This window comes from Mandrillus leucophaeus, unplaced genomic scaffold, assembly GCF_000951045.1.
Source record: "Mandrillus leucophaeus isolate KB7577 unplaced genomic scaffold, Mleu.le_1.0 Scaffold714, whole genome shotgun sequence".
Classification (NCBI taxonomy): domain Eukaryota; kingdom Metazoa; phylum Chordata; class Mammalia; order Primates; family Cercopithecidae; genus Mandrillus; species Mandrillus leucophaeus.
In genome coordinates, this window is record NW_012107742.1 from 249376 (window position 1) to 260253 (window position 10878).

The 10878-nt window shown below is 35.2% G+C and overlaps 1 protein-coding gene across 2 annotated transcripts in view; it reads left to right on the top strand.

The window, feature by feature from the left end:
* The window catches only part of LOC105528348 (ankyrin repeat and KH domain-containing protein 1), a 130467-nt gene that overhangs the window by 73408 nt on the left and 46181 nt on the right, over positions 1–10878 (top strand). For both annotated transcript variants that reach the window (XM_011965058.1, XM_011965059.1), the window contains 4 exons: positions 3611–3698; positions 6134–6261; positions 6694–6837; positions 8088–8190. In XM_011965058.1, the coding sequence (XP_011820448.1) occupies positions 3611–3698; positions 6134–6261; positions 6694–6837; positions 8088–8190 (463 nt within the window). The remainder of the gene's footprint in view (positions 1–3610; positions 3699–6133; positions 6262–6693; positions 6838–8087; positions 8191–10878) is intronic.

Sequence of the window (10878 nt, forward strand, 5' to 3'; positions counted from 1 at the left end):
GGGTTTCACCATGTTAGCCAGGATGGTCTCGATCTCCTGACCTCGTGATCCGCCTGCCTCGGCCTCCCAAAGTGCTGGGATTACAGGCATGAGCCACGGTGCCCAGCTGAAATAGATACTTTCTATATTATTCTAGCTGTTCTCAAGAACAGAAAAAGAAACGTTAAATTGCACGATATTTAAGTTTGTAGCCTTGGAAAATAATTTTCTGTGTTTATAAAGGGAAAAAAATCAGAAACAATTTGTATCCTGAAATTTTATTAGTATTGAACAAATAGTGGCTATATGAATGACTAAATCCAATGTTCATAAATAGTACGATGTATACAAATTTGATTCCCATTATATACATGTATACATTGTTTCCCATGATATACACACATATATGTATATACATACATTGTACATATATATTCCCATTATTGATTCCAATTAGATACATATATGTGTTCCCATTATATATCTGCATTCCTATTATACATGTATATTCCCCTTATATACATACATATGTATATATGTATATATACTTGTATGTATATGCATATGTGTATGTATATAATGGGAATCAATGGGAATATATATTATATATATGTATGTGTATAATGGGGACCAATGGGAATATATATGTATACTGTATGTATATAACGGGAATCAATGTATTCCTATACATATACATATATATAATGGGGATATTCCATATATACATATATAGATATATATTTTTTTTTTCCTTTTTTCTGCTTCTTGCAGAGCAGGGCTAACCCATAGGGAGTGTGCCCAGAGTAACCTGATTCCCATTTTAAAAGAAGGATTTAGTAGTCAGATATTTTGGGGCCAATATTGTGTGTTGTGGGATATACATTATTCATTTTAAGACACAAAATGTTGTAAATATAGAGTAGTGGCATTGTTTTATCAACTTTTTTCAAATGTGATTATGTTATTCAAAACTAAAAGAATGAATGTATATTTATAGAGAGGAAAATAAAATAGGTAGCTTTTCACCCCTTTTATTTCAGGAATTATATTAATATGTTGAATTTTGAAACTTGACTTGGTGTGAGGATATTGGGACTGTACTTTCTGATTTCATGTCTTTTAACAACTATGGTAATATTTTAAATATACAAAATTAACAGTTATTTTTTATTTATGTATTTATTTATTTATTTTTGAGAAGGAGTCTCGCTCTGTCACCCAGGTTAGAGTGCAGTGGCTCGATCTTGGCTCACTGCAAGCTCCGCCTCCCGGCTTTACACCATTCTCCTGCCTCAGCCTCCCAAGTAGCTGGGACTACAGGCACCCGCCACCTCGCCCGGCTAGTTTTTTGTATTTTTTAATAGAGACGGGGTTTCACCGTGTTAGCCAGGATGATCTCGATCTCGTGACCTCGTGATCTGCCCGTCTCGGCCTCCCAAAGTGCTGGGATTACAGGCTTGAGCCACCGCGCCCGGCCAAACAGTTATTTTTTAAAGTTTACTCTAAATCAGGGCTGAAAGCTTTGAAATCATTTGTCTTTGCCATTACTCACGGGACCTAATTATGTTGATGTGACCTAATTATGTTGATCACCGCCAGGCTTAAGAAATAAGAAAGAGAAAAGGATAAAGAAAGGATAAGAGACATTAATATTACCCGACTATGTTCTAATAATAACATATCAGTTGCAGATAATCAGTGTCTTACTCTCAGGTTTAACTACTACTCTTAATTTCTTGTTTAGTTGACTTTCCTTTCTCTTATTTACCTAGTAGAAAACAATAAAAGCTTCAAACCTCAATGCTATGAGAGGGAAGATTTTGAGAGTTCAGTTATGCTTAGTTTCCTGCATGATTAAACAATTTTTAATCACTCAATCGTTTAAGCATTATGTGTACAGTGGCTAGCAAAAAAAGACGATCATTGCTCTCATGGAGCTTACCGTTTAGTGGAGGAGACAGGTTAGCTAAATAAAATACTTACACAGACTAAAATATGATTGTAATTTATGAAGGAGAGATTCATAGAGATGTATGTCCATAATAGGAAGAGTGATTTAGTCAGGAAGTTCAGGGAAGTCTTCCTTGAGGAAATAACACTTTACTTAAGATGTAAAGGATGAAAATGAGTTAGTGGAGGGAAAGCATTAAAGAGAAAGACCAGTATGTGCGAAAAAGTTGAGAGGCAGGAAGGGAAAAAATAAGTTGCTAAATGGGCAATTTATTTCCAGGATGCGGTTGATTGTAATGATAGTTCAGAAATAAGTTGGATAGAAAACCTGGACAAACAACTTTCTAGGCCTTTCCGAGTAAGGTCTTTGTGATATGTATTCAGTTTTATTTGAAGTAAATTGCCAGAATGTTAGATTTACCTAAGTTTGAATGTGAGTTCAAGATCTATTCTAAAGCCAAGTTATTTTGGCATTATCTGTAGTTATTCATTTTTCCATAAACTAGAATTAAAAGATTCTTATTTAATTAACATGTATAACAATTAAAAAGCCAAAACATAAAGTAATTTTTTTAGTAGGTTGAGTGATACTACACTATCAAGATTTTTTTTTAACCTATTTAAGGGAGGAATTCCTATCATTTTCTATGAGGTCTCCATTGGGTTGACAGTCTACTCATTTCTTATTGTTATTTTGTCTGAGTTGTAGATCAGGATAGTTAAAATGTAAATAGACTAAATTGTATTCTGTTGGGAGAGCACATATTTTAAATTGATCATGTGGTAATTATAGGATTTTCAGAGTTAATTAGAAGAATATAGCTGAAATAAAGCTTTAATCACCATTCTTTATCAGTTTTTTCATAGTAACAAAAGAGAACCAGAACAACAGAAAATCATGTTTGCATACATAGTGAAAGAGGGGATAGGTAAGAGAACTTTTCAAAGAAGCAGTATATACGCTACATTTTAATACTTACATGAATTTAATGAGTTCATAATTCTCCCAACAGACAGTATTACCATATAAGCAAGCTCCTTTTAGTGGCATTTGATGTGAGGCATGCATAGTTAAAAACTGTTTATCATTCATTCCTCTTGCTGGCGAACTTCCTAGAAAGAACAATCTTTCTGCTATGAGGAGTTGTATCTTTTGCCTTTGACTATACAAGTATTTAATATCTACTTAAAAAATCTACCCATTGGTATATTTTTCTTCTTCATTTTTCCGTTACTCCTAAAATACCATAGTGTTTTTCTTCAGGGACTCATTTGCATCCTTTGATAGAGCTTTTATTGGCTTTGCTATAAGATCAAGATTCTTCTAATCGTTTCACAGGACTGAGGTTTTTCACAGTCCAGATAAATAGTTAGGAAACATTTTTTAAAACTTAGAATTAGAAAAATGCAGTGATTTCTCTCTGGGAACCAAACAAAACATTAATATTATCTTTAGTGGTTATTACTTGGTATGCAAAACTGAACTTGCCCTTAGAAAGTTACATTATCTAGTGTGGACTGAAAAATCCGGTATATTGGGGGAATTGAAGTAGGTGGTATAAGTATCTACATTGAGTAAGTATATTAAATCCTCATTGTTTCTCATTTCATCAGTACTGTTTTTAAAATAGATGGTTAGACCGTTGGCATTGATGGATTATTTTTTCCATTTCTTTAACAGGAACATGAATCTGAAGGTGGAAGAACACCTTTGATGAAAGCTGCAAGAGCTGGTCATTTGTGCACTGTGCAGTTTCTTATTAGCAAAGGTAAAGAAAGGGCAAGTGATCATTTCCAAGAGGCTACAGTTTATGGGAAAAAAAAATCCTAAACTGTTGCAATTTATGTTATGGCTACTTTACCTACAGTAAAGTATTGTATTCATGCCTTTTGTTGTTGTATTTTATTTAGTAAGCTTAGAGTTTGTGAGTTATTTACCGGGAATTTTCTTTATTAGTTTTGAATTTTAAGTTTTCATTAACCAAACAACATGTGGTTGCTCCCAACTTAGAAAAGCCAAATGTAAAATGTCCCACTATGATTAGGTGGATATTCAACAGCTAATGATAAGTCTGTTCTGCTGGAGATGTGGGTGGGGGACAGAGAGGAAGTCTGCTACTGTGGTACTTGTTTGTGGTTCAGTTGAACTGAGTTTGTAAGGGTCTTATTTATTATAATTTTTATATTTCTTTAGAAATTCTATTATTAGAATTATATTTAGGCAAAAAATACAACTGATGGATGAAGAATTAGCTTAAGACTGTTTACTGCAGAAAAATAAAATGCTGTGGAACCAATGTTAGGTTCAACCGTATATAATTGTCATGTTATGAATCAAAAATGGTAACGTCAGCAGTTTCATTTGGTTCAGCCTAACTCTTTGTATAGAGTAAGAGATACTGTGGCATCTAATGAAACATCCTAGGATAGGATGATAAAAATACAGGGAAGATTCACTCAGGTGGTGTTATGTTATTAAGATAAAAATTATATTTATATTTTAATAGATTTCTGACATGTAGTAACATTAAAAATGCAGGGTAAGATTTTATCATTTTGTTTTATTTTTTTTGAGAAGGAGTTTCACTGTTTTTGCCCAGGCTGGAGTGCAATGGCGCAAACATAGCTCACTGCAACCTCCACTTCCCGGGTTCAAGTGATTCTCTTGCCTCAGCCTCCCGACTAGCTGGGATTACAGGCATGCATGTAATTTTGTATTTTTAGTAGAGACAGGGTTTTACCGTGGTTGGCCAGGGTGATCTCAAACTCCTGACCTCAGGTGATCCGCCAGCCTCAGCCTCCCAAAGTGCTGGGATTGTAGGCATGAGCCACTGCACCTGGCCAGATTTTATCATTTTAAATGTACTTGTTTTCTTCTGAATTGGATAAAACTAGGTTTATTTTCTTCATACTGCATTTTTGCTGCCAAGTAACGCGTATCTTTACGTAATATAGTCTGTAAAAGCTGCTTACCTCAACCACACAGAAATAAATAGACAGATAACCTCTGGAGTTCTCTTATGCTTCTTTACTAAAGAGGATACCTAATCATACCCAACAACAACCTGCTAAGAATATAATCAGGCTTGTCAGGAATAGGAACACATTGATTATATCGTTTCAGGTAAAATAATCCTGTCATCTAAAATAATTTCATGTTGCTAATCTCAGGATGTTTATTGCTGTATTTTACCTTTCCCAAAAGGGACTTCTATGCAAGTTAGGATTAGATTCAGCTGAATATTTTCTGAAAATTAGACAAACTGATAGTAGTAGTTTTACCCACCGACTTATTTTTCTCTTAAATAAGATAGGTAGAATTAAGAAGGAAGAATGAATATTTCTATAGTCTTAACTTTCTAGTTGAGATCTTTTGGAATTGTTAAAGGTAACTGAACTAAAGTTATTTTTTCCAGGGGTCAAAAATAACTTATCAAAAAAGAAGCTAAGAAAAGACTTTGCATTTAGACATTTTTCAGGTCATGTTATACACAGCTATTGAACAACCTGCCTTTCAAATAACATATCTGGATAATATTCTGTCTTCTCTCCATATCCAGGTCCCCTGACTCTTAAAATACACAATATGAAGAATTATATATCTCTTAAACATTGCTTAAAAAAATCTGTTTTCTCTACTTTGAGACCTGGCTATATTGCCACTTTCTAGTAGATCAAAAATGTCTTTGAAACATTTTGAGTTATATACAGTGGTGTTATTTGATGCTTACATTAACCTGTATATATTTATTAATCTTAGTCTTCTAGATTTTCCATTTTAAAAGTGATATTGAATGAACGAACTACAGCTTCATGCAACATTGTGGATGAATCTCACAAATATAATATTGAGTGAAAGAAGCCAGACGCAAAAGAGTACATTGTATGATTCCGTTCATATAAAGTTCAAAAACTAAAACCAGTTTGGAAGTCAGGGTAGTGGTTACCATTGGGAGGCTGGGTAGTGACTGAAAGGGAACACAAGGTGGGGCTTTTGGTATGTGGATAATGTTCTGTTTCTTGCTCTGGGTGCTGGTTACACAGGTGTGTATTCATTTTGTGAAAAAAATTCAAACTATATACTTATAATTTGTATACTTTTTTGTATCTACATTATACTTCACAAAAAATTTTTAAATGATATTAACTGTGAACTCGCTTGATTTCAACCTTTGCTAAGATTGCTATTTATTTTTCTTCAAAGGTGCCAATGTTAACAGGGCTACAGCCAATAATGATCATACAGTAGTGTCACTGGCATGTGCAGGAGGCCACTTGGCAGTTGTTGAGCTACTCTTGGCTCATGGGGCTGACCCTACTCATCGACTCAAGGTAGTCTACTTTAAAATAAGTAAACAGGCCGTATGTGATGGCTTATGCCTATAGTCCCAGCACTTTGGAAGACTGTGGCGGGTGGATCACTTGAGCCCAGGAGTTTGAGACTAGTCTGGGCAACATAAGGAGACCCCATGTCTATTAAAAAAACACACACACACACATATATGTATATGTGTGTGTGTTTTATAACTATACATATATTATATATACATGTATATATATTTTTTATATATATACATGTATTATATATGTGTGTTTTATAACTACATGTATTATTTACATATATGTATATAATAAATACATGTATAGTTATAAAATATGTTTGATCTTAGTGCTTAATATTTAATACTGTTTAAATGAGTTTTGATTTTATATGAGCTGCTAAGAAACTATAAAGAATTAATTACTGTGGCAATTCTTTTTCAGGATGGTTCAACAATGCTCATTGAGGCTGCAAAGGGTGGCCATACTAATGTAGTTTCTTATCTGTTGGATTATCCAAATAATGTTCTGTCAGTTCCCACCACAGATGTATCTCAGCTCACCCCACCTTCTCAAGATCAGTCTCAGGTAAAGTAAAATGGAGCTTATTTGTTAACATAAATATTCTTCAATGTGATTAGAAGTTTTTGTTTAAAGTCAGTTTTAAGCAAAATGGACTTGTTTTTATTTTCTGTTACATATTGAAAAAAATCATGATTCTAAATTCTTTAGGGTTTATTTTCTTTAAAGGTACACTGAAATTTGTTATTGCCTTATTTATTGAAAATAGTGGTTTTTAAAAACCACTTAATATCAAATATAAACGTAAGTATTCTAAGTTGTTATCTTATTACAACTAGGTTTTTCAGGGTTTTTTATTTGTTTTTTAAGAAGAGAATCAAGAGAAAGCTTTTTCTTTTTTTTTCTTTTTTCTTTTTTTTTTTTTTTTTTGAGATGGAGTCTTGCTCTGTTGCCCAGGCTGGAGTGCAGTGGCATGATCTCGGCTCACTGCAACCTCCACCTCCCAGGCTCAAGCGATTCTCTTGCCTCAGTCTCCCAAGTAGCTGGGACTATAGGCGTGCGTCACCATGCCTGGCTAATTTTTTGTGTTTTAGTGGAGATAGAGTTTCACCATGTTGCCCAGAGTGGTCTCAAACTCCTGAGCTCAGGCGATCCACCTGCCTCAGCCTTCCAAAGTGCTGGAATTACAGGCATGAGCCACATGCCCGGCCGAAAAAGCATTTTCTTAATACCACCCAAGGTAGTATTAATTATCCTAGAGATAGTGACTTTTGTCAACCATGAAAGTATAGGTAACGTAAGTGCTAAAAGTTCATTAAAGTAACTTTTAAACCTACTTTAAATTATGGAGAAAATATAGATATTTTACTAGTATATTAAGTTGCTGAGATCCTAAATTCTTTTCCACAAAGTCATCCTGAAAACTGCTAGCATACCCCAATTCAAGAAATATATTAGATTTTTGTTTTCTTTTGATCCATGTAGAATTCAAGCAAGGGTAAATTGGCTAGTGGGTAGTGAATATGTGACTTGTACCCCTAGCTATAATTGGAACCAACAAGGTGTTCTATTCAGCAAGGGAGTAATGTTATTTCCATTTAGCTTAAAATCATTGACTACTTGTAGATTACCTGACTGTCTAATCAGTAGTCTCAAAAATTATAGTTTGGTGAAAGCTTTTTTTAAAAAAAGCTTTAGGAAACAAAAGTGCATTTGGTGGTATATGAAGATAACCTAAAACAGGATGTCTGTTTTATTTATGGGACTTACTTTTATTCTTTGGTCTGAGATTATTTTTTTCTGAGTTGACTTTTTAGGTTCCACGTGTGCCAATGCATACACTTGCCATGGTTGTACCTCCCCAGGAACCTGACAGAACTTCACAGGAGAACTCTCCTGCCCTTTTAGGAGGGCAAAAAGGTTAGTTATTGAATTATTTTTCTTAAAAAGGGGATTTTTTCATCTAATCAATAAATGCAGAAATGTACCTTAATGGTACAGAGTTACTGTGTACCCATGGCTAATTGAGGTAGATAATTCTGACAAATGCAAATAGTCTTACTATCTAAAACCGAAAAGACATAACTGTTAGGAAAAATGACTTCTTATTATTTTCCTGTTAACATACTGAAGATGTGGCTTTCATCTGGCACAGATGAAAATACTTAAGAAACAAGCCAAGTTCTTAATTATATTAAAGTAACCATAGTTTATCAGACATTCATTTTTCATTTGATAATTCTTTAGCTAACCAATAGTATATGAAGAATGAAAATGCATATTTGCTATCTAGTTAAGTTTTTGTAACATTGATTCAGTTAATGAGTGAGAAGTTTAAGAATTAACATTCAGTTGCATTTATGCAATGCTGAATATAGTAGATTATCTGTCACTATGTGAACCTGGACAAAAAAACTATCAAAATAAAATGTATACAAGTAATATCCAAATGACTATTAAGAAGGAGGGTAAACTACTTAAAAAACTCAAGTTTATGAGCTCTGATATGTTTCTGCTGTCTTTATATTTGTAAATGAAAAGTACCTTCATGTATAAATGTACCTTCACTTGATAATTATGTATAGCTGTAATATCTGAGTTCCCTGAAATAAAGAAAATAGTTAATATGTAGGATGTTTAAAACTGTATAAAAACAAACTTACGAACATAGTTCATTTAGTGTTTGATAATCAAGACCTAGATATTGAAATCACAATGAGGTATATAAATGTATATTAATATCTGTAACACTGATTTAAGAAAAGTTGGTTTGGGTTGACTGTTACAGCAACAGAAACTTCTTTCAAATTATGCCAATTTTAGTAATTTAAAATATTGGGGCCTTCTCCAGGGCTAAACTATTAATTTCAGAGATGAAATATCTGTAGTCTCTCTGACTTAAGCTAATTCTAACAGTTTTTCATGGAACACCTAACTATTCAAAATTTTCCTGCTGTTTTTAATCTTAACAATTAAAAAGCAAATTAAATATGCATCCATAAGTATCATAATCAGCTGATATTTAACCTTTAGTAAAATATTTAAGGCTAAATGCCTCTGTTTTTGTTTTTGTTTTTTTTTCTTTTTTTTTTCTGGTTTTTATTTGGCTAAACCTTACAGAGGAGTGTAGTAACTTTGGCTTTGGAAATTCAGTACTAAATAAGAATCACTGGCCAGGCATGGTGTCTCCCACCTGTAATCCCAGCACTTTGAGAGGCTGAGGCGGATGGATCACCTGAGGTCAGGAGTTCAAGACCAGCCTGGCCAATATGGTGAAACCCCATCTCTACTAAAAATACGAAAACTTAGCCAGGTGTGGTGGCAGGTGCCTGTAATCCCAGCTAGTCAGGAGGCTGAGGCAGGAGAATCGCTTGAAGCCAGGAGGTGGAGGTTGCAGTGAGCTGAGTTCAGGCTATTGCATTCCAGCCTGGGCAACAAGAGCAAAACTCCGTCTAAAAAAAAAAAAATCATTTAAAAAAATATAGGCCACGTGTGTTGGCTCACGCTTGTAATCCCAACACTTTGGGAGGCTGAAGCAAGCCAGTCACTTGAGTTTGAGACCAGCCTGGCCAACATGGCGAAACCCCATCTCTACTAAAAATACAAAAATTAGCTGGGCGTGGTAGTGCGCGCCTGTAATTCCAGCTACTAGGGAGGCTGAGGCATGAGAATCACTTGAACCCAGGAGGCAGAGGTTGCAATGAGCCAAGATCTTGCCACTGCACTCCAGCCAGGGTGATGGAGTGAGACTCTCAGAAAAAAATTAGGGCCAGGCGCAGGGGCTCAACACCTATAATCTCCGCACTTTGGCAGGACAGGTGGGTGGATTGCTTGAGCCCAGGAGTTTGAGATCAGCCTGGGCAACATGGCAAAACCCTGTCTCTACAAAAAAATACAGAAGTTAGCCAGAAGTGGTGGCACAAGCCTGTAGTCCTTGCTACTAGGGAGTCTGTAGTGAGAGGATCACTTGAGCCTGGGAGACTGAGGCCGCAGTGAGTCATGAGTGTGCCATTGCACCCCAGTCTGGGCCACCGAGCAAGACCCTGTCTCCCAAAAAAAAAAAAAAAAAAAACTGGAAAAAGAATAAAAGTAGGCTATGTGTCATGGCTCATACCTGTAATCCCAATGCTTTGGGAAGCCCAGGCAGAATGATCGACCAGCCTGCCCAGCATAGGAGAACCTGTCTCTATTAAAAAAATTTAAAAATTAACCAGGCATGGTTGCCTGTGCCTGTAGTCCCAGCTACTCAGGAAACTGAGGCAGAAAGATCACTTGCACCCAGGAGATCCAGGCAGCAGTGAGCTATGATTGTACCACTGCACCCCAGCCTGGGCGACAGTCCAGAAAAATAAATAAATAAAAATAAATAAATAACGCAGATCCACAAAACAATCAAGAAATAAGCTAGATACAACGTATGCCAAGAGGAAATAAAAACATTTTAAATTTAGATTTAATATGTAAATAATCTGAGATGTTTAGGTAGTGATTTTTTAAGTTTCTTTTTTTTTTTTTTTTTTTTTTTTTTGTGAGACGGAGTCTTGCTCTGTCGCCCAGGCTGGAGTGCAGTGGCCGGATCTCAGCTCACTGCAAGCTCCGCCTCCCGGG